General features: G+C 47.2%; 1 protein-coding gene across 3 annotated transcripts in view; it reads right to left on the bottom strand.

Moving 5' to 3' along the window:
• The window catches only part of ASTN2 (astrotactin 2), an 852,112-nt gene that overhangs the window by 588,869 nt on the left and 239,641 nt on the right, over nt 1-23,602 (bottom strand). For 2 of the 3 annotated variants that reach the window (XM_038553225.1, XM_038553224.1), the window contains exon 4: nt 15,984-16,136. The exons of the other annotated variant lie outside the window; for it this stretch is intronic. In XM_038553225.1, coding sequence (XP_038409153.1) covers nt 15,984-16,136 — 153 coding nt within the window. The remainder of the gene's footprint in view (nt 1-15,983; nt 16,137-23,602) is intronic. 3 annotated transcript variants of the gene reach the window in all.

The raw sequence follows: 23,602 nt of genomic DNA on the forward strand, positions 1-23,602 counted from the left end.
AGTTCACTGACGCTTTAGCAAGACAAATGAAGGCAAAGAGGGACTACTGTCTGAGCCACTCACTTGAATCTTCTCTACATGCATTTTAACCCTTAACTGGTATAAGGCAATGAAGACAGCCTTGGATTGGGCTTTAAAAGCTGTGGCTTCACTGCTAAGTGCTTTTACTATCTAGCTGTGTGACTCTGGGCAAGTGACTCAGTCCATCTGGGCCTCAGTTTCCTCCACGGTGAATGCTTCTCCACCCTCCTCCCAGGGTTGTTACGAAGATCACCTAAGATAATGGATGTGAGAATCTGTTGTAAACTGTAGAGCTCTCTGCAAACACAAGGCACTGCCATTATGGTAATAAAAAGCAAATGGCACATGAATATTTCACAAGCATGGACTGGGACAGATTACTTATAAAGTACCCCCATCTAATAGGGTTTTACAAATACACACTCCCTGCCCTTATTATGAACTTCCTAATAATCCCTTTCTAAAGCTCATCTTCACATTCCTTTTGTCTCCCCTGTCATTTCTTCTTAATATCTCCTCTCTCACACAGCCATCTATTACTGAACTCTGGGTTGGCATTTGGGGAGAGAGTTTGTCAGGAAAATACACACATCCATATTTTGTACAGAGATGTAAATGAAATGAAGCAAGGACACCTCGATTTTATGCTAGATATTAAAAAATATACATCTTCCTTGTGGGTCTGCCACAGACCCTCCTATTAGTAATACTTAGTCTGAAATTAGATTTAACAACCCCATCACCATATGTAGCCTCAAATCCATTCACAGGTGGCATTAATGGAGAAAGGGAAGAAATAAGCTCAGATGCATTTTTTTCTTTTTTTTTCCCTCCTTAAAAAAAAAAAGTGTACATTTTACAAAGCCTTTTGGAGTCTCTCTTGGCTAAAGGAGAAATCCTTTTGCCATTAACTGTTCCTGCAGAGAGAGCTCGCTAGCTGCAAGATCATGATGAGGGTAAGCATTAATTAAATCTAACTGCGAGAGAATAATTATGTACACATATCCGTCAGGGCAAGTTGTCACTATCCAGTAACAAAGTTGGATACCAACTCCATCAGCAGAACTGTCAGGCGGCTGTTAAAAGGATATAAATGTGTCCCAAAAGGATCATTTCATTTAGGGGGGGAAAAATTGGATTGCAAAGGATTAATGAGGCGAGGGGTTTGTGTTTTCAATTGAATGTAAAATGCAAACCGAGGAAGTTGTGATATCATCATTTAACCTTAATGTTTAGCTACATTTGGATTTCTAACACGTGGTGGGGACAATTAGACCTTGTGTATCAGACCAACATTTCCATCATGCAATGAGATTAAAGATTAGATATCTTTTAAGTTATATTGCACAAAAGTTTACAACAAAATCATAAAATTTCATTTACACAGATGGCATATTATTAATAATAATTAGGCAAGAAAATGAATGCAAATCCCACCAGGGTAATTCAGGGATTCAGGAAAGGGATTTTTTTTTTCTTTCTTTCTTTCTTTTTTTTTTTTTTTTTTTTTTTTTTTTTTTTGCTGCCTTTATCTCTGCTGAATTTCAGTCCAACCTCTGTGCAGCCGTATGTCTGCAGAGGCTCCTGCAGGTGATGGGAATGCAAGTCTTGGAAGCAGGTGCTGCAAACAGGCACAGCTACAATGCAGGAGCAGGGACAATAGTGTTGGAAGCAGATAGAAGTGTACGTCCAGGCTCTACCACTGACTGGCCATGTGAGCGGGGCTACATACTTCACATCTCTGAACATCAATTTGCTTTCCAGAATCATGTTACAGAAGAGAAGTTATAATAGTATATTTGAAAGCACCTAGAACAGTGACTGGCACATAGTAGGTGGCCAATTATTGCTGCTGCTTCCTGTCAGATCTATGTCCGAAGGGAAGAAACAAACCACAACCTCAAGATCTGTTCCTCCTGCACCGTCATCCTGGCTGGGGCAGTCATGGGTAGTGATGGTTTCCAGCCAAGGCAAGGAATAGGAAGCCTACCTGGTTTCACTGCATGCTTGGTGGACACCCATAATGGTCAACACCAGTCATTTATTCCAGTGCACTTATAACAACCTGTAATTGCTAGTTGGCTGCCTACCTGTTTCCTCCTCCGTAACTTGAGCACCCTGAGGGTGAGGGCCTCATGTGTCTGGTTACCTACTGTCATCTCAGGACCTAGAATGATGGCTCACACTTGGTAGGCACTCATTGAAAGTACGAATGGAAGTGAGGTTGGAGGCCCTGGGCAGAGACGTAGCAAGAAGGGCTGGAGTCGAGGAATGGGAATCGGGTGCAATAGCATTAGCGAACAGCTAGGGAGACACTCATTCTGTGCTGGGGATGATGCCATAAGGATGGATGATCTGACTTGTCTGGCTGTGCTGGGACCACAGAAGCTGATCTTAGAATGAGTCCAGAGTCTATCAGAGATCCTAGCCATTCTGGGATGCTGTAATGATCAGGGGAATGACCTCTTCTTGCATTCTCAAGATCTTGTCAAGGTATTTTTAGGTACTCCTGCCTGAAAGCACGACTTCTTCAAGACCTTTCCCCACCGTGGAATCTGTGTGGATTGCTATGAATGCTACAACACTCTGCTGAAGGGGATCACACTGACCCACCTCACTCAACACCTTTGGTAAGGTAACCAGGCTGACAGAGAAGGAGGTTGGCAATACAGCTATTCCCTGGAACCTTATCTGCTCCACTAGACCATACATAAGGCCTTTCTATTTCCAGAAGAGATCCTGACAAAATGAACTATTTCTGTGGCCCGAAGAAGAAATATGAAGAATGTGGATTGCAACAAAATACTACTACTTTGTCTTGACAGCGAATATTTTTCTGGAAGTGTTCAACTACAACTTCACCTATACACCTCCCTTCTCCTTCTCCATAAAAACAAAACAAAACAAACAAAAGATAAAACCAGTGTACACAGATTGTTTCTCCCTATTTCTACAGTTGATTGAAAGAAATATCTTTCAGAGGGGTGAAAATTAAGCCACATTTCATCAGAAATTGCCAAGAGTCATCATTGAAAATAAAATAAAATTTCAGGAAATTGGGCCACAGCCAGAAAACTGAGATCATAAAATGTCAAGACCCATAAAGAGAATTTCTTACTTCTTGTGCAAAATCTTTAAACTCTAATTCTTGGGGCAGAATTTTATATATGTTCATTTGATTATATTTTTAATAGTATAGTTTAATATGCTGCATTCTCATTTTGCCTACTTGATCTAATAGGAAGATTATGTATTAGTCAACCTGTCATTGTACTTCCATTTTTTTCTTTATATATTTTGAAGCTTTGTTGTTTTGGTACATAAGTACAGATTTCATTTGTCTCTGGTGAACTGCTCCTTTTATGATTAATGACCCTCTTTATTCCTAAGAATTTTTTTGTTTCTTGTTATAAAGTTTATTTTGCCGTATATTTCTACTTCTCCCCATGCTTCCATTTGATTAGTATTTGCCTACTATATATTTTTCCATTCCTTCACTGTCAAACTTTCCATATCTTTATGTTTTAGGAAGATCTGATAAACAGCATGCAATTGGATTTTACTTAATGCAAATCTATCTCTGAATTTCAGTTTGCAAATTATATTTATTATAATTACTCATGCTTGGGGGCTTATTTCTACCATGTTATATTTCAGTCTGTTCTTTTTTTAAGTTTTTTTATTTTATTTTTTTTAAGATTTTATTTATTTATTCATGAGAGACACATGGAGAGAGGCAGAGACACAGGCAGAGGGAGAAGCAGGCTCCTTGCAGGGAGCCCAATGTGAGACTCTATCCCAGGACCCTGGGATCACGCCCTGAGCCAAAGGCAGATAGATGCTCAACCACTGAGCCTCCCAGGCATCCCAATATTTTTTAAGTTTTTATTTAAATGTCAGTTAGTTAACATACTGTGCAATTAGTTTCAAGTGTAGAAATTAGTGATTCAACACTTCCATACAACACCCAGTGCTCATCACAAGTGCCCTCCTCAAGCCCCATCACCTGTTAAACCCATCTCCCCATCCCTTCTGGAAACCATCAGTTTGTTCTCAATAGTTAAAGAGTCTATTTCTTGCTCAACATCACCAACATCATGGAAATACAAATCAAAACTACAGTGAGATACCACCTCAACCTGTCAGAATGGCTAAAATTAACAACTCAGGAAACAACAGGTGTTGGCAAGGATGTGGAGAAAGGGGAAGCCTCTTACATTGCTGGTGGGAATGCCAACTGGTGCAGCCACTCTGGAAAACAGTATGGAGGTTCCTCAAAAAGTTAAAAATAGGGCTACCCTATGATCCAGCAAGTGCACTACTAGGTATTTACCCAAAGGATACAAAAATAGTAATTCAAAGGGATATCTGTACCCTGATGTTTATAGCAGCATTATCTACAAGAGCCAAATTATGGAAACAGCCCAAGTGTCCACAGACTGATGAGTGGATAAAGAAGATGTGGTGTAGATACAGAATGGAATATGACTTAGCCATAAAGAAGAATGAAACCCTGCCACTTGGCAATGACATGGATGGAGCTAGACAGTATAATGCTAAGTGAAGTCAGTCAGTCAGAGGAGGACAAATACCTATGACTTCACTCATATGTGGAATTTAGGAAACAACAACAATAACAACAAAATCAGAGGAGAACAAAAGAAAGAGCAAACCATTCTCTTCTTGTTCCTGCTTTCTCTTTACCTGTATCCCACCACACCCCACTGCCCACCTGGAGTCACCAGGCATCAGCTTCTAAAGCCTGAGCTTTGCATTTCCTTTCCATTCTTTACACCTGAGGAGTCACCTTTCCTCATCTTTGATAAACTTACATTTTTTTAAAAAGTTATATTTTATTCAACGTATGTGTGCATGTCCACACGTGTGCAAGAATGTGTATATGGAGCAGGAAGGTCAGCTTTGCGTGCCATGCTGTTGCAAGTTTACCACGCTCCTCCCCACATTCTTTTCATTTAGATATGGGAGCTCTTGTTGTAAACAAAAGCATGCTTGTTTTTAACAGTAAATATTCTAGAATTGGGACGTTACCCCAAAATATTGAAGTCCAATATGTAAATATGAAATAGGAGCTTGATGAAAGAGTCCTTCTTCCTCAGCCACATTCCCCTGCCCACCGGACTACTCTGGCTAACAGCCCAGGAGCTCTAGTCGGGATCCTCAGTGTGTTTAACCACATCTATCTCAAGCACGGGAAAATGCAAAGCCTTCTCTTTATAATCTTCTAAGTGATTTACCCATTTGATTACAGTTAAGTCAGAAAAAGGCACAGGCTGCCAGCTACGATGGGTTTTCTCCAAATCCCCCAACAGTCAGTCCTTGTGCAGGTAACATGACCTATGTGATTCTACATGTTCAAATGGCATGAAAAGAGGACCATTTTGTTAAGTCAGGGGACTCTAATTCTTTTCTGTGGCATGGATGAGGTCTTCCCATCCATCATTTTCTGCATCTACGAGCAGGAAGGATTGGATGACCTTGAAATTCATTTCCATCTCTGTTGGACTAAGAGAATATAAGGAGTTATTTCCCTCAACTGTGCGCCTGAAAGCCTGTGACTATGAGGCCTCTGAGACATCTCCATTGACCTAGAGTTAGCCAGCAAGCAGACCGGCAGGGGTTAAGTCTATGATCCTCTCAGTCCACATCTGAGATGTTCCCATACTGCAGGGAGTGCAGGTCAAATCCAATCCACTGCCTGTTTTTGTGTGGTCCAGGTGCTAACAATGGTTTTTACACCTTTAAGTGGTTAAAACAAATCAAAAGGGGAATATGTTAAGACGTAAAAATCATACAAAATTCACATTTTAATATCCATAAATGCGTTCCATTCTTTTGATTAGAAGAACTCTATTACCAAAAATGATGCTTAGTTATTATTATCGTATTTTGAATGATGTCAGATTTGTGGAGAATTTTCTCTCACTGTATAAATGCCTACATAATATGATCAAAGTGTGCCTCTCGGTCAGCAAAGCTTAAAATATTTCCTATCTAGCCCTTTACAGGAAAAATATGATGATCCTTCATTAGACCATAGGCCTTTGTGAGGATGGAGCTAGTGTCCAAAATCGACTACCTTCCATATACCACAAGCCAGGCCAGATCCAACAACGGCTCGTGAGCCAACCTCTTTAGCCCTGTTATAAAAAAGCTGGTTAACAGAGGTGTAAACATTACATATGGTCTTTGACCAGCTGTAAATGGTCAAAAGACTAGAATCTGGGACAGGGTCCTCCCTAAACCAGCTGTACCACACATTATAGAAGTTCCTTCACAGATCTGAGCCTCCACTTTTCCATCAGTAAATTAGGAATAATTACACTTGCCTCAGAAGACTGTGCAGATCACTCCAGGCTTTAACATAAGACAGAGGCTTAATAAAACATCAGTACCTATAGGTTGTAAAAAATCAATAGGGGCACCTGGGTGGCTCAGTTGGTTGAGTGTCGACTCTTGATTTCAGCTCAGGTCATGATTTCAGGGTCCCGGATCAAGCCCTGCATCGGGCTCTGTGCTGGGCATGGAGTCTGCTTGAGATTCTCTCTCTCCTTCTCCCTCTGCCCCTCACCCACTCTCTCTTTCTAAAATAAATTAAAAAAAAAAACACAGTCCAATATTGTGTCTCTTCACCCTTAAAGAGGTGAACTCTTATTTGGCCACCTCCTGAATCTAAGATGACCCCAAGACTTGCTTTGAGCAATAGAACGAAGCAGAAGGAATGTGTGCCTTCCAGGTTTGGGCTTCAAAAAAAACTTGCAGCTCCTATTTTTGCTGTTTTGGGAACCATCCACCATTTGTTTTCATTTTTGTTTGAAGAATTTATTTATTTATTCATGAGAGACACAGAGAGAGACAGAGACATAGGCAGAGGGAGAAGCAGGCTCCATGCAGACCCCCTGGGGCCCCAGGATCACATCCTGAGCTGAAGGCAGACGCTCAACTGCTGAGCTACCCGGGGATCCCACCATCCACCATTTGAACCAGCTTTGGATAGCTGGCTGGCCGAGTCCGCTGAGCCTACCCCACCCAGACCAGAACTGCCCAGCTGATCCCATTCCAAATGCTCAACTTGGATTAAAAGCCAAATAAATGGTGGCTGTCCTAAGTCACAGAGTTTTGGGGTTATTATGCTACGATCCAGACACAACATTTGTGACATTCTGGTAAAAGAAGTATCTTAAGAGTTGTGACCGCAGGCCCCACCAGCCCCCGGCCCCCCTTCTGCTGTGGCCACTTGTGATTGCCTGTGCACCCCGCCAGGCCAGCCGGAATTGACTAAGAGCCCCCTGACATATTTCAGACAGACAAGGAAAACCGCCCGGAGGAGACACACACTTCCAGCAACGCAAACTTCTCTGAAAGACACGTAGGAGATTTATGGAGGCAGCTGTGTACTCTGACTACAAATCAGCTCTCCCTTACCTCAGCCCAACACGGCCCGGGAATCACGGGGCTGCTGGTGGCACCGGCCTTCTTGGGAAGGGCCTCATGCCAAGAAAAAGACGGCCGGAGCCCTGGGGATAAGGCTTCCCCAGCAACTGTTCACAGCATCCCTGTGTTTGAAGGCGCCAAGACTCTGATTTCAGGATGCAGCTAATCCACAGAGTGCTTATAGGAACATGGCCAGAAGCAGCACATTCTCACAACGGCCCTCGGAAACAAGAATGGCAGGTGTGCTCGCATCTCCAGGTGCTGGGGACGGAACCCGGGGAGCTTAAGCAGTTTCCCTGAGGACCCAGCTGCACTTAAGAGCTGGAGTTCCAGCCTCTGAATACTCGGCCTTTCAACACACAACAGTGCTCCCCAATCAGATTTATCATCAAAAACCATTTAAGTCAGAGGAGACCTGTGGAAATTATCTAGCACATCACCTTTGCTTTCCAAATTAACAACAACAGAGATTTATTGGGTACTTACCATGTTTAGTGCAGCCTGCTGAGCACTTTACATGCATTAACTCTAATCCCCCAGCCCCCCAGGAGGTGGCCGATTATACAATTTGTAGATTAGGTAATGCCAATTTAGCACAAAAAGTCACTTCTCAAAGTTGAGTGAGTCAGAGGCAGAAATGGGATATGAATGTACATCCATCTGACTCCCAAACCCGAGAGCTTCTTTCCACAAAAACACACAGCCTCTTAGATGGGGACACTGAGGCCCGGGGGGCTGAAGGTCTTGTCCAAGGTCATTAATTGTCCATTAATCCATCAAGCATTAACTGAGCATCTGCTATTTGTCAGGAGCTAGGCTAGTCTATGAAAGCACAGGCATGACCTGGACATAGCCACTGCACTTCATGAGTTTAATTAAGGGAGAAGAGAGGTGGCCATAAATTACTCTAATAAAAGGTAATAAATGACAAATACCACAAGGAAGATAGAGAAGAGGTTATCCGAGCTTCTGGCTCCTTTACCCTCCCTGACAGATACACCCCGATATGCCCTTTTACTGCAACACACTGTCCTCAGAATGTAGGCTTATGTAAATATATTATTTTTTTCCTGTTTATTGGTAACTGGCTATAAATTATTCACTTAGTTGGAAGAAAATATTCGGAAACATTAATGGCTTTAAATTATCTGCCTTACTGGGCTGTTGTTATGCATAAATGCGGAACACAAGCCCCGGGTCCAGTTTTTATTTTTCTGTGTTTCTAGCTGTCTTGGTCCCCGGAGCCTCTGCCCGCTTAGCAGCCTTCCCTTCCTACGGGGACGTGGGGGTGGAGGTCCCTGCCCGAGGTGCCGCAGCAAGTCTTGAACCGGCCTCCTGGGAGTGAGGCTGTCCTGGGGACCACGGCAGCGGCCTGGGGTCTGGCCCTTTGTCCGTGATGCCGCTGCTCTTCTGTTCCGCCACCTTCGAGCCCTGGCTCAGCCCTGGCTCACCTCCCCAGCCCACCGCCGGGCGCTAAGAGTCTGCTCGCCCTTCCAAACGATGCTTTATGGTGACTCTTTGGGAAGTCTTCAAAGTCGTCCCGAATGACTAGCAGGCCTACTTCCCGCATGCCCCTGAGGCCATGGCATGCTCCCTGGGGCTGAAGGGGGTCTGAAGTAGGGGTCCTGACTCTCATTCTGGAGCGGAGAGAGAGGCCTCACCCTCCAGGGTCTTCTAGCCCCTGAACTCCCCCACAGCAGCACGGGGGATGCAGAAACACTTGTCAACACAAGAGAAGCTTCAGCCACTTGCTTCCAGGGTCTAGCCTGGGCGGGCACCGCTTCACGGCTTGAAGGCCTCACCTGGACCGGCCGCAACGAAAACCCAAGTTGCGTGGGAATGCAGTGTGGGCTGTGTCTGGGCCCTGAGCTCACAGGTCCACATCCACTGGCTGGACCAACTTGGGCAAGTCCCTTAACCTATGTCTGACCTTCCTCTCCTGTAGCCTGGGATAATGATAAGCCTTACCCTATGGGATCTGGGAAGCTTTTAAATGAGGTAATGAGTGATGCGCACAGTACTTAAAATACACGAAATAGGGGATCCCTGGGTGGCTCAGCGGTTTGGCGTCTGCCTTCAGCCCAGGGCGTGATCCTGGAGACCCGGGATAGAGTCCCGCATCTGGCTCCCTGCGTGGAGCCTGCTTCTCCCTCTGCCTGTGTCTCTGCCTCTCTCTCTCTCTCTCTCTCTCTCTCTCTGTGTCTCTTATGAATAAATAAATAAAGTCTTTAAAAAAAATGCATGAAATACACTAAATGCTGAGGAGATGCTGGTGCACCACATCTCATTAACCATTTGCATTCTGTGGTGCTCCCAGCTATCTCCTCGTATCCATCCATCCTTCCATCCATCTGTCCCCACATTCTCTCATTCTGCCGATTGCTATTCCGTGCCAGCTCTGTTACACACTGGAGCTACAGAGAGACATAAATCACTGTCCTTCCCATCATGGGACTGTCAGAGCCGGGGAGGGAGACAGATGCGTCCGCACGTATTTACGATGGATTGTGATAAAGGCTGAGACGGAAAGCAGCACCGGGCTGCATGGGCCCGGACAAAGGAGCGGCTCGCTGAGCCGAGGTTAGGGCTGAGGGCGGGCTGAGGGGGTGTTCCTTCCCAGCGAAGACTTTGAAACTGAATTCTGAAAAATGAGTAGTAATTTGCTGCCTGGGACAGAGAGAGGGGAGAAAGGGAGGGCGTTCTAGGCAGAACGTGATCTGGACACAGACTTGGGAAGCGAGGCAGATTGGCTGAATGGAAAAATGGCCAGTGTGCCGGAAGCCACAGATTGCAGAGGCTTGGGACCTGGACGGAGCTGGGGGCAGGCTGGAGTCGGCGAGGAAGGAGCCTGTGTAGCAGACTACGGCACCTTTCCACTCTATTAAACATGTCCCCTGCATCTTACAGATTCTTGCTCTTAAAGCTGAGCACAGACACCCCAAGTGGGTAAGGATACTGACAGGCATCAGAGCAACAATGAAACAACAGTGATAAACATAACAACCAATAAAACAATGGGGAACCTATGTTCCACGTGCACCTTTTGCTGGGCTCTCCGCTCTACAGGCATTGTGTCATTCGACCCTATAGAAACCCTTTGAAGGTGGCACCCTCACCATCCCAACATCCTCAGCATAAGCTTGGTCCTTCTTCCTGGGACATCCCTACAACCTAAAGACTTGAGAAAATGTTAAATGATTTCACTGAAAAGCTAATGAAGTATAATTTAAACTGAAATAAGCATGTACGTATTATGAAATAGAATATCATGGGGTTTTGGGGGTTTTTTAGGTGATGTCTGGTATTTGGGGCTTATGGCCAATGTCTATCGAGCCCAGCTGTAGACCCTTTGGGAGTGTGTTGATTCTCACCTGTCTTTAGAAGACCTCCCCGCAGAAGCTTGAGATGCCCTAATGTCAGTGACAGACGGTTTGGAAACTGTTGTAGCCTAGAGAGCGACGTGGCCAGATTTAGTGTGTTTTCAAAAGATCGCTCCAGCCACCACAGTGGTAGATGGATTTGTGGATGAAGGGGCTGTTGCAGGACTCTGGACGAGGAATAATGAAACCTCAGCCAGGTCAGAGGCAGTGGCCCAGAGAGCATGGGGCAGACCTGGGAGCCTCTGCAGGCCACATGAGCAGGACCCGATGACAGTAATAACATCAGCTACTCATTACGGAGAGTGGGATTTTTGTATTTAAAATGGAACTAACCCCCATGAGCTGACTGATTGATCTTAAGCGATTGAAGAAGCTATGTTAGCCTCAGTTTCCCCATCTGCAAAATAGTGTCAATAATACCAATGTCCTATATGGGTAGTTGGATAATACCTGGTTAGTTCCATTTTAAATACAAAAATCCCACTTTTAAATCCCTAGCTAAACCTCATGAGCCTCGGGAAGCTCTTCCTCCCATCAAAAGCAATCTTCCCCTGCTTTATTTTAGCCCCGACACATTCACTTTTCACTGCCTGTGGCCGTGGGCAGGGTTCGGGTGGGGGGCAGTGCCTGCTCAACAGCTGCCTCATAAAACCCTGTCGGAGACAGGAGGACAGCAATCAAGTCCCCCACCACCTCCCTCTGTCCGCCTAAGGATGATGCACTTGAACATCCACGAGGCCTCTCAGGAGAAAGCCAGAGTCACAGAAACACACTGGAGCTGCTGTGAACCGTGCTCCATCCCACGACACCGGTTGCCCACTTCCCGCTCCATCTGCTGCAAACCACTGGGCACCACAGAGGCAGAGAGAGGCCAGGTGCTGCCACTCTGGGCCAGAAGGCCCGACGCCACCTCAGCAGCAGGTGGAGGAGTTGCACTGAGAATCCAGACCCTCCAGGGGCACCCAGGTGGCTCAGCAGTTGAGCATCTGCCTTTGGCTCAGGTCATGTCCCTGGGGTCCTGGGATCGAGTCCCACATCTGGGTCCTTCCAGGGAGCCTGCTTCTCCCTCTGCCTGTGTCTCTGCTTCTTTCTCTCTGTGTCTCTCATAGATAAATAATCTTAAAAAAAAAAAAAAGATAGAATCCAGTCCCTCTTACGGGATCTGGGGCTTCTGATGGTCATGCAGGCTAACGGAGCACTTCCAACCCTGCATTTCTGTGGTTGCTTCTGTTCCTTGAGATGCTAATAAATGTTCCAGGAGGAAACATAGAGTCTGTGGTCAAGATGGTTGCACAGACGTGGAGCCAAACAAAGAAGCCCAGCTTCCTGTCCTGCAGGACTTCCTAGGGTCTTCAAGAGTCTAGAATGCATTCAGAAATGTCCAAGAGGCAGATGGAGAATGCACAATTTCTCTGACTTGTATCGCCCGTGGGGTTCCCCAGTCCGAGATAATCCTGAGGACCTGCAGCAGTAAGCATGCGAGCCGGGAAGCGTGGGGCTGGTGCACACTATCCTTCTTCTGTCTTGCTAAAAACCCTATCCAATGGTGGCAGTAAAATCACGAACACAATGTTATTAAGCCATTTTCAAAATTGCCTTAACAGCATCCACTTGAGCACAGTTAATGTGTTATCCATCAGCAAGCCTATCTCTAGGGGAAACAAGACTCCCCAGAGGTCTGTAGCAAGAGGCTCCGGCTTATCCTGGATCCCTCTTACAGCACCAATCCGGAAGTTACAAACCTGAGCCACTTTTGAATGATCTTTGGAGGTTAATACAGTCATTTATTCAACAAATACGTATTAAGCCCTTTCTATGTATTTCGCGTACGAGTATGAACCACGTTTTTTGAGGTTAGTAAATAAGCCAAGAAACAAAAATCATTTTAGACCACACGATTGTGGAACAAGTCAATAAAAAGCGTAACACAGCACCGTCTTGGGGTAGAGAGCATTGGACTGGGTGGTCAGGGAAGCCCGTTCGGATGAACTAGGATCAGAGCTGAGAGCTGAATGGTGGGAGAACTGCCAGGGGAGCAGCTGGGGGTGGGGCACGTAAAGAGACACAGTACGGGGAAGACAGCACGTCGTCAGGTTCTAAACTGGGGAACCATTTGCTGTGTTCCAGCAATCGAAGGAAGACAGTGAGGCTGGATCACAAGGAAATGCCAAGCGAGTCAAGAGGACAGGAGCCAGATCCAGATGGTGGAGGAGACTGGCAAGTAGTTTGGGATGTATTCTAAGGACAGCAGGAAACCACAGAATGATTTTCATCAGAAAGTGGCCTTATCCGGGTTATGTGTCTAAAAAGATTACTCTTGGGACACCTGGGGGGCTCAGTGGTTGAGCATCTGCCTTCAGCTCAGGGTGTGATCCTGGGGTCCTGGGATCGAGTCCCGCATTGGGCTCCCTGCATGGTGCCTGCTTCTCCCTCTGCCTGTGTCTCTGCCTCTCTCTCTCTGTTTCGTGAATAAATAAATAAAATCTTTAAAAAAATTTTAAAAAGATTACTCTGGCTACTTTAAGGAGATGGAATCCCAAGAGGGTATAGTTGCCAGCGGGAGGTAAGAGGTGCTCATACTGGTGACAAAGAAAGGGAGGACAGATTCAAGATACATTTAGGGAGAAAAAAAAAAAAAGAATTTTTTCTTGCCTTAGTTCTCTTAGGCCCAATTTGACTTGTAAATCAAAAGCAACTTGATATCCACTCATCATCTAAGTCAAACAGCAGATTTTCATTAATAATCAAATTCTGAAATTCTGCCCCAAGAGGGGAGACAGATTCCAAAGCAAAGGCCAAGCCTAATTCCCCTCCCACTAAAAGAAGCCCCATGTGGCCTAGTTTACGGCACTGTGTAATAGTGAGCAATCAGAAACAGCCCAAATGCCCAAGAGTGGAGGCCTTGTTAAGACAGTTACGTTGTAAAAGAGGGATTTGGGGGGAAGGAATTCAGTAGTATAACAAATCTTTTGGATAGGACACTAAGGAGATAATTCAGACAGGCAGTGAGAACAGGGGAGGTTAAGGACTGGGAGTCACTTGTACTCATGGGGGCTGTATTTGCCAGGAGCGTATCTCGGAAGGGATTTCTTGGTGACTGATAGAAGGAAAAAGATGGGTAGGTAAGGCTAAATGAAACTACAACAAGTGACCCTGCACAAATATAAGATGGGACACACACAAGGCAGCATTTACTCAGCTCCCGACACATGGGCTGAGCGTTCCATGGTGTCTACATTCACCGGTTCACATGTCTTCACAGCAATGCCCTGGGGCAGGAACTGACATCCCATTGTGCAGAAGAAGAGCCTGGGCCTCAGAGATACCCTGTGACTCTTTAGAAGCCATTCAAGTTGAAGCTGACTGGGCTGGGACTGGCAACCAGACACGGCTGACCTCAAAGCGACTTACTCACCATTACACATCGGTTCAAACTGGGGGTTACTGTGTGGATTCCCAAAAGGAACCCCGGCATCGGCTTCTGCCTTGATTTACGACCTCAGTTTAATGTGTCGATCCTTGGTTTGTGCCAGGGTTCAGGATTTCACAGGACAAAGACCTAGACATCCTCTCAACAAATAACAACATCTACCATGTGTGCAGGTACCAATCTAGGCCCAGAAGTGCAAAGATGCTTCAGGCAGCCAGACGAGTCCCACCTCCACACAATTCTCTGTCCCAAACAAGATGACATTATATTCCACAACAACGAAATCAGTGCTTGACACGTATGTGGGCAAACTCACACATGGGCATTCAGAGTGAATTCTGGCCGTGACAGCCAGCGGCGTCTTCGTGGAATGTGCCATGCAAGTTAGGTTGGGAACACAGGCAGGGCCTGGCCAGTTCTGAGTACAGTGGTTCAGTTCAAAGATCTGGAATTCAGCTGGGTTAGTTCTTCCAGGCTCTCCTACTGATGAGGGCATCCCTTTGGGCAAGTGCCCACAGCTTCCCGTGACTTAGCCTTATCATCTATAAAATGATATTTAGCTGTACCTTCTATGTAGTGTTGCTGAGAATCAAATTGAAAAAAAAGAAAAAAAGAGAGAGGTATATAGTATTTAGCTTGCTGCCTGGAGTAACTAAGTGTCCATAAATGACAGCAATTGCTCCTAGGGTCCGGATAGGTCATTTAAGGCAGGGAGAACGGCATGAAAAGGAACATGGTAGTGGAACACGCAGATTTAGGTGGGACAGCAGAGACCAGGGCTCCACAATGGCCTTGGATGGTCCTTTCCACAATCCTGGGCACTTCTGAAGGCCCTGGACAGCCACTAAAGCTCTGGGAGAAGAGGAATGGCACCATCAGAACAATGTTCACAGGGACTAGAGACATGAGAGGCCAGAAGAAGAGAGGAGCTGGAGGCTACTGAGTAAGCTTACAGGGAAGGGAAGGGATTCGGATGCCAAGCAATGATAAGGGGGCCCATCCCATCTACAGAGTCATACAGATGACAAGAGGAAGAAAGAGGTGACGATGGTGATGACAAGGAGGAGGAGGAGGAGGAAAAGGAGGAGGAGGAGGAGGAGATGATGGGAAGAGGAGGAAGAGAAGGGGAGGAGGGAAACATCTACTTTTTATTGCATGCTGGGCTGGGCACTGTGCTAAGATATCGTAACAATCCCATGGGTTCGGAGTGGTGTGGAGAAGCAGAGCGACCTGCCCACAGTGACGCGGTTAGTTAACAGCAGAATCGAAATTTTGAATCCAGTTCTACCTACTTTACAGTGCTCCCACCCCTGACCACGATGCTATTCTATCGAAGAGCGACTCCCAAACCTGCTCCGGGATCCCAGCGTGAGGATGCCTTCCACGAGAACATCTGCATCTCCCGTGCTCTCTGGAGAGCCACCCACTAAATGTAGGGAGCTTTGAGGTGCCTGTTGCTAATCTTCTCAGCTGCTCTAGGAGACGGATGGTCCAGTCCCATCTCAGATGAGGCAGCTGGGGCTCAGTGACACTAGCGCCACCCCCCCGGGGCACAGGTCAGCTGTCTTCAAGCCTCAGCTGAGATGACTGATCAGGGACAGTACGGCATGATTATGGGAGGACTGGGAAACAAGGGAAGGGGGCACATCTCCTCCTGGTACGTTCAGAACCTGGGGACAGCCCGCCGAGGGAGGGCCTACCTCGAGACTTGCTCCTCCGCTTCCGCCTCCCTGCCGAGGCCCTGCGTGGGGCTGGCTGCAGCTGACCGATCTCGATGGGCGTGTTAGCGCGGAAACTCTCCTTGAACTTCTGCATCAGGGACTCCACGGTCTCCTGCGTCGCCTCAGCTGCTGCTACAGGGTGGGCAATGGGGCTGAGGTTAGGGCTCGGCCTGCCCCCAGCCCCTAGAGGACTGGGCCTGGCCACCCTGAGTCCCTGGAGCTCCCTCCCTCCACGATGAGACGGAAGCCACAGGCACCGGTATCTGTTGGCTCCTCACTGAGGCATTCAGCACACACTCCATTCCAGGCATTGCCCCGAGCCCTTGAGATAGGGTGAGAAGAAGTCAGACCCAATTTGTGATTCAAGGAATTTGTAGTTTGGGAAGACACCCATCCAGGCATTCCCAATACTGCAATACTTTAGTGCTAGGAGAGTTCAGAGTACCAGAGTAGCACCAAGAAGGGTCCTCTCACCCATCCTGGAGGTCAAGGCAGGCTTTCTGGAGGAGGTACTATTTAGAGAGAGGGACACCTGAAGGAGGAATAGGAATTAGCAAAGGGAGTTGAATCAGAGTAGGGTTACTAAAGAGATCTGGGATAAGAAAGAGCACCTGGGTAGGAGGAGAGGCATGGGCAAAGATCCGAAGCCCGAAAGAGCAAGGCGTGAGTTCAATGTGGCTCCAAGGGAGCATGCAAAGAGGAGACGAGGCCAGGCGGGTAAGATCACTGTGAGTCACATTGAGGAGTCTGGAATGTACCCTAATGGCAAAAGCTATTCACTGAAAATTCGCAGAAAATTGGCATGTTCAAAATAAGTCTCATCCGACAACAATTCCTAGTAAGAATGCGGAGGATGCATGCAGAGGTGGAGAGACCAGTGCAGAGAGGCTTTGGCGTAGCCAGCCAGAACCAGAACAGTGGCGGTGGGGGAAGACGACATCATGGGTCAAGTAACATTTGAGAAGATAAAACTGCAGTACTGTGACATGGAGATCACTTGGTACAATATCCCAATTTTACTGAAAGGGAAACTGAGCCACACCCCTCACCCCCCAGCCCAGCCAAACAAGGCATGTGACTCACTCCAGGCTAGCCAGTGGCAAAGTCAAGCCTCCTAAATCCCAGTCCAATGCTCTATTTTTATCAATACCCTGGATGGATTTGTTAGTAGTCTCGTTTCTGTAAAATTTCAAAATTGAAACTGGTAGGAAGTTCCAGAGAATGGTAAGAGTGAGGTCAAGACGGACAGAGAAAAAAAAGGTGAAGATAAAAGAAAAACAAAAAAGAAACAAAAGCTTAAGAAGGAAGGAGGAGGACAACATAAAAGGTAAGGGGAGGAAATGGGAAAGAAGCAAAGGAAATCATCTAAATGGCCTCACTGCCTTTGTTCTGAGAAATTCCCAAAGAGAGTCCCAACTTTGAAGCCTCCAAGCTCAGCCCTCCCTCCATCTATGTCTCCAGAGGCAAGGACGCTTCTTCAGTTGGAGCTACCTGCTGTCTGAGGCCAGGAGATGGTATGTGCAAAAGATTCCTGTTTCTTTGAAGGGATTTCACCGGACTGGACAAAGAAGGCTTCTGAACATCCCAACACCAATTTCTAAGGAGCTCCTGTTTTCCCAGGTAAGCTTTTCAGCTTAGACAGATGTGACTGGGGCGTAGCTCACATCCAGAAGGCTGTTTTGGGCATGGGGCTCTGCGAGAAGCTCTGTCTTTGAGGACACAGGCTGGGGAGAGGGGGTAATCCATGTTTGCTAAGGAAAGACAACTGACTCTACAAATGGGCCATGAGGTGGCATAACTTTCTCATCTGCCTGTCTTGCTGTCTCCCTATATTTCTCCATTAGGTCTCCTTAAAGGTGAACCGAGAACAACCCAAACATGGGACACCTACTCCAAGCCTATGATGCACAGCCTTCCCGCAAGAGGCTACGCTCCAATTCTGAGAAGCACTTCCCCACGCCCAGTCCTGATGGCTTAAACCCAGAGATGAGCGTGACTGGCCCCAAATTGTAAGAGCTGGACTATACTGTGGTCAAAAGTCTGGAATCCTCCAAGGGCAGGGCCCATTCAGGTTGGCCAACATTCATGCCTTCATTCATTTTCTTATCCGTTCACTCATCCATTCAACAGTGTTTTCAGAAAAAAAACAAAAAACAAAAAACATAATGTATCTGTGTCAAGTACAGGAGGTGTTGTCTTAGCTCGGGCCACCAGAACAGAAATCATCGATTGGGTAACTTCACAAAAATTTATGTTCTCACAGCTCTGGAGGCCGGAAGTGTGAGATCAGGGTGCCAGGGTGGTTGGGTTCTAGCGAGGTCTCTCTCCTTGGCTCACCGACAGCCATCTTCTCACAGTGTGCTCACATGGTAGGGAGAGAGAGCCACAGGCAGGGAGGCAGAGACAGAGGGAAAGAGACAGAGATCTCGTCCTCGTTTACTGACACCACGGTCCTATCCGATTAGGGCTCCACCTTAATGATCTCATTTCATTTTAATTACTTTTTAAAGATCCTATCTCCAAATATAGTCACCATGGATTGAACTGTGTCCCTCCAAATTTCTTGTGTTAAAGCCCTAAATGCCCAGTGTGACTGTACTTGGAGACAGGGCCTTCAATAGGTAATTAAAGTTAAATGAGGTCATGACAGTGAGGTCTTAATCCAATAGGATCCGTGTCTATAGAAGAAGAGGAAGAAATCTCTTTCTCTCTCTCCCCCCTCTCTTTCCCCACATACAGGAAAGGCCCTGTGAGCACAGCCATCTGTAAGCCAGAACCCAACTGTGCTGGCGTCCTAATCTTGGCCTTCTAGCCTCCGGAACTGGGAGAAAATAAGTGTCTGTCGTTGAAGCCACCCTATCTACGGTATTTTGTTATGTCAGCCCAAGTAGATAAACACACAGTCATCCTGAGGTTAAGACTTCAACACATGGCTCTGTGTGGGGGTGGGGGTATGGTCCATAACAAGGTGCGGTGGTGAAATGATGAACAGCCCCTGGCATGATGCTCGCCATAAAGATAGGACGGACCACGATTAATGAAATGATTGACTTACACGTGTAAAAATTTTTAAGTGACATATGTCACAAAGGAGAGGTGAGAGAGGATGCGGAGGCTCTGTTAGCAGAATGTGACCTAGTTTAGGAAAATCCTGGGCACTTGCTTCGAGGAGTGGGTACTGGGACTGAAAGAAGGAAGCGGTAGGGAGCGGGGAAGTGAGGAGAGGAAGAACCAGACCAAGAGCCCTCTGAGGGGAAGGTGGATGGAGGGGGCTGCACCACCACCCACTGGTCCTCAAACACCCAAAGCAAGTGACGTGAGATCATGCTGGAGAGGTAGGAAGTCCTAACCCCACCACCGACCCCAACCCTCTGGGCCTTATTAGAGACAGGACGCCCTGACAGTTTTCAACAGAAGAGTGGCTTGACCAGATATTCATTTCGGAAAGATTGTTCCGGCAGCAAAGAGCAGGATTCACGGGGGATGGGCAGAAATGGAAGTAAGACGACCAACCAGGATGACGGGGCAGTTGTGCAGAAGCCCACCTACGAGGTGATCCCCTGGATAGGGTAGCAGAGGGAGAGGCAGAGAAGTGGGCACGCTTCAGAGCTCCCTTGCAGGCACCGCTCCCTCTGGAGGTGGTGGCTGATTGGAAGACGAGGATGAGGCGGGGTCGGAGGATGGAGTCTGGCCTGGCATCCACAGAGGCCTCATGAAGGCACCTCTCAAAATGAGCAGGAGCTCTGGGAGACAACATGTTCCAGAGGACTGAGACCACGAGCTGGTCGGAGCTGTGAACCCCTGGTGTCCGGCACACGTTTGAGGAGAGAGGTCGAGTAGGCTGGGGGTTGGGTGATGCGGTCTCACACTTGCAAGATAGAGCTGGACTCTATGGACCCTCCACGCACGCACTCCTTGGAAAAGGTACAGGAGCCTTGTGCATGGTGGTTAAGGACACGAGCTCCTGGCACGGGCAGTCACCGGAACACATGTTCAGTCCTGATCTGCACTGGCTGTTCTCCATCTGCTCCCCTGCCCTCCATCCATCCCCACCCCACTCTATGTCCTGGGGACAGACCCTCTGTGACCACACCCCTGCTCCTCGCAGTTGGCTTTGCCCAGTGGGAAGCCCTTGGGGGGATACAGGAGGAGAGAATTTGGAGACGGGTCTTCCCTCACCCCTTATCCCTCTCTGCACCCCATTCCTGAGAGTCTGGGGCCCTTGACAATTCCAGCTTCTGTGGGGGGCCCCTGGCTGCAGATCCTGTCCTCAAAGGCTCCAGGAAAACCAATGCCTCTCCCCACCTCCTCAATGATTCCAAGAGTCAGTGGTGGCTTCCTGATATTCCTTGTCCCTGGGTCTTCAATACCCTCATGTCGACCCTCTTCCCTCTGCCCACGCCCCTATAAATACCTGCTTCATTCAATTCCTCCTGCAAGTCCCATCTGAGGGTGCCTTCTTTGTCCAGGGGAGACCTCAACTGATACACCCCCCCTTCTGTGGTGCCTCTACCACTCACCAATCCTAACGATCAGCCTCCTCCCATCCTGCTATTTCTGCTTTCCTTTCTCCAAAACGGATGCAGACTGGACTGGCCGGGAGGTGAGGATGACATGGAGAGGGGAGGATTGCTCCTCCGAGCTGCAAGGGTTTCTGATCCCAGCGGTAGCAGATCTCACTCACCTGTCTGGCTGCTCTGGCCTTTGCAGCAGTGGCAGGTGCCCACACTTATGGGGAAGTGCCTGTGCGGGCCCTCCATGGCCCACTGCATCCTGCCTCCCTCTCTCCACCACCCCCGCCCCTCCGAGCCCTTTCGGTAGCTCTATCAATATCAATATATCAAGTTGTCCAAACAAGCCACACCACCTCCTGGTCCCCGCTGAGCTCTGCCTCCCCAGAGCAGCAAAATGCTCACCCGTCGCCTGGATGAACGCAACAGATGGTGCCTGATGTGAGCATCGTGTCAGCCCAGGAAGGGAGGGGAGGAGGGGGAGCTGCCTCTTTCCACCATATGAGACACTGTCAAGTTTAATGGCTATGAACCGCTGGGGCCAGCAGAGGAGACACAGAGAGGGGAGGAGAGAACAGGGGAGGAGGGAGGGAGAGGGAAACAAGAATGCAAAGGAAAAGAGAGCTCAGTAATAAAGGCAAGGGGCAAGAAAGGAAGAGGCCCAGAAAAGTGGAAGGGCAGAGGCAGCAGAGGGAACAGGAAGGGGAGAGGCAAGGACAGGAGAGGAGACAGAGAAGGCAGGAGAAGGGAAAACAGAGGTGGAAGAGAGGCCGGGGCTCCAGGGCCTTTGCAAAGGCATATGATTCCCAGGTACCAGACAAGCTCCGGGCTGATCCTCTGCCCTTCACGCTGTGTCTACCTTAGAACCCAGTAATTATACGACAGCCCCCCCTCGACACACACAGCCTGGGCTGCTCCACCACCAACGCTTGTATAGGTTCTGGTTCTGGTTCTGGCATCACTTTTATCACCCTCTTTAATTTTTCTAGACTCATCAAGCCTATGCAGGAAGAAAATCCACCATTCTTGAATACCAGCTCTTTGCTAGACGAGGAGCCTGGCATCTCCTTATGGTTTCCCACTTACTCCTCCTAACAGGCTTGAAAGGTTAAGTGTCATTAGCTGGTGTTTAGAAATGAGGAAACTGAGACTCAGAGAAGTCACACCATCTCCTAGGGTCACACAGCTTAGGGATGGCAGACCTGGGATCTGGGCCCAGGTTACAGTGACACAGAGGACCCTGGCCCACTCCACGCACCACCCTACACACATCCTTCTGGTTCGTTGGTGGATGGAAAAGGATATCCCGGTCTTGGGGTTTGAATGTTACTTCTCAGGGCCTGGAAAGGGACTCTGACAGCCCAGCCCCTCCTAAATGATCCAGGCAAAGAGCCCAGGCAACCTGGCCCTGGCTGGAGCCAGGGGTCCACCTTGACTGGAGACTGGCCAGCTATGCCAGAGAAATCTTGCTCCATGTTGATGGTCAACACAGTCCACCCTACAGGTCTCAGGCTCAAGTCATGCTCCATTTTGTGAGCTTTGTCTCCCTACAGAACTAGGTTCAGAGAACCAGCCACAGGCAAGTATTCACTGGCTTTACCATCCAGTGCAAGAGAAAGAGACTCGATTCCAATGTTAGCTCTGCCATTGTGTGCCATTGAGTCACTCGCTCTCCTTCTTCCTTTGTAAATGTCTGTAGGGCTGTGGGACGACTGTATGTAATTATGTACATAACTTGTCCGACGGAGCTCCTAGAACATAGCAAGTGCTCAAGAGCACTCATTACCAAACTTCCTCTTGCTTACCCTTCAGCTTCATGACTGGTCAATCATTTCACCCAACCGTCCAACTACCCATTCAGGTATTCATTCATTCAGTCATTCATTGGAACATCACCTGCATTATTAAATATCCACTTTGAAAATTCTTTCAGAGAGTATATCATTCCTCTTTTATTCATTTGTGAAAACAAAGGCACCAAGAGACAAAGTCATGACAAAAGTCCACAGAAGATCAAGGTCTAGCCCTCAGGTCTCCTGTGTTTATTATTCTAAGTCCCCAAATTCTAAGATAATTTTAACCTCCGATCCAGTGATGCTTAATTTTCTGTATCAACTTGTCTGGGATATGGTACCAAGATAGTTGGTTGAGCGTTATTCTTGATATTTCTGTGAAGGTTTGTTTTGTTGTTGTTTAGATTTTTTAGATTACCATTTAGCCTGGCAGACTTTGAGCATGCTCACACTTTGACTGTAATGAGAATGGGCTTCCTCCAAGTAGTTGAAGGTCTTCACAGAAAGAAGCCTGACCTCCTCTAAAGGAAGATTTCTGCCCACAAGTCACCAAACTTGAACTACAACATTAAATGTTCCTTGCATCTCTTTTTTTCTTTTTAGATTTTATTTATTCATTAGAGACATGGAGAGAGGGAGAGAGAGAGGCAGAGACATAGGCAGAGAAGCAGGCTCCATGGATGAAGCCCAATGCAGGACTCGATCCCGGGACTCTGGGATCACACCCTGGGCCAAAGACAGACACTAAAAGGCTGAGCCACCCAGGCATCCCTATTACCTGCATCTCTAGCCTAATGGTATACCCTGAAGATCTGGGACTTGTCAGCCTTCAGCATCATAGGAGTCATTTCCTTAAAACAAATAAACACAGAAACAAATCTCTATATAGATGTTGACAGAGATATAGGTACATAGCTAGAGAGATAGAAAAAAAATCTATATATATATAATCAATAGGTAATAGAGATATAGATACCTCCTATTGGTTCTGTTTCTCTGGACAACCCTGATTATTACATGGTTCATTCATGGTTCATATTCCCTTTGGCTTTGGACTGAGCACACTTAGACGCCAGGATTGTGGTGACAGTAAATAAGAAGACACCCCAGTCCTAAAGCACACACCAGCTAGGAAGACCTAGTATAAATGCAAAGAACCATCACATTTGGAAGTTGTAAGAATCCAGTTGCTGAATCTAGCATGAATTTTCATACAGAAGCCATCTCTTCATGAAAAGAAAAAAACGAACAAAAAGAAGTCAGTATTCCTTAGCCAGATGACAATACTCCACTA

The sequence above is a fragment of the Canis lupus genome, chromosome 11 (genome assembly GCF_011100685.1).
Source record: "Canis lupus familiaris isolate Mischka breed German Shepherd chromosome 11, alternate assembly UU_Cfam_GSD_1.0, whole genome shotgun sequence".
Classification (NCBI taxonomy): Eukaryota; Metazoa; Chordata; class Mammalia; order Carnivora; family Canidae; genus Canis; species Canis lupus.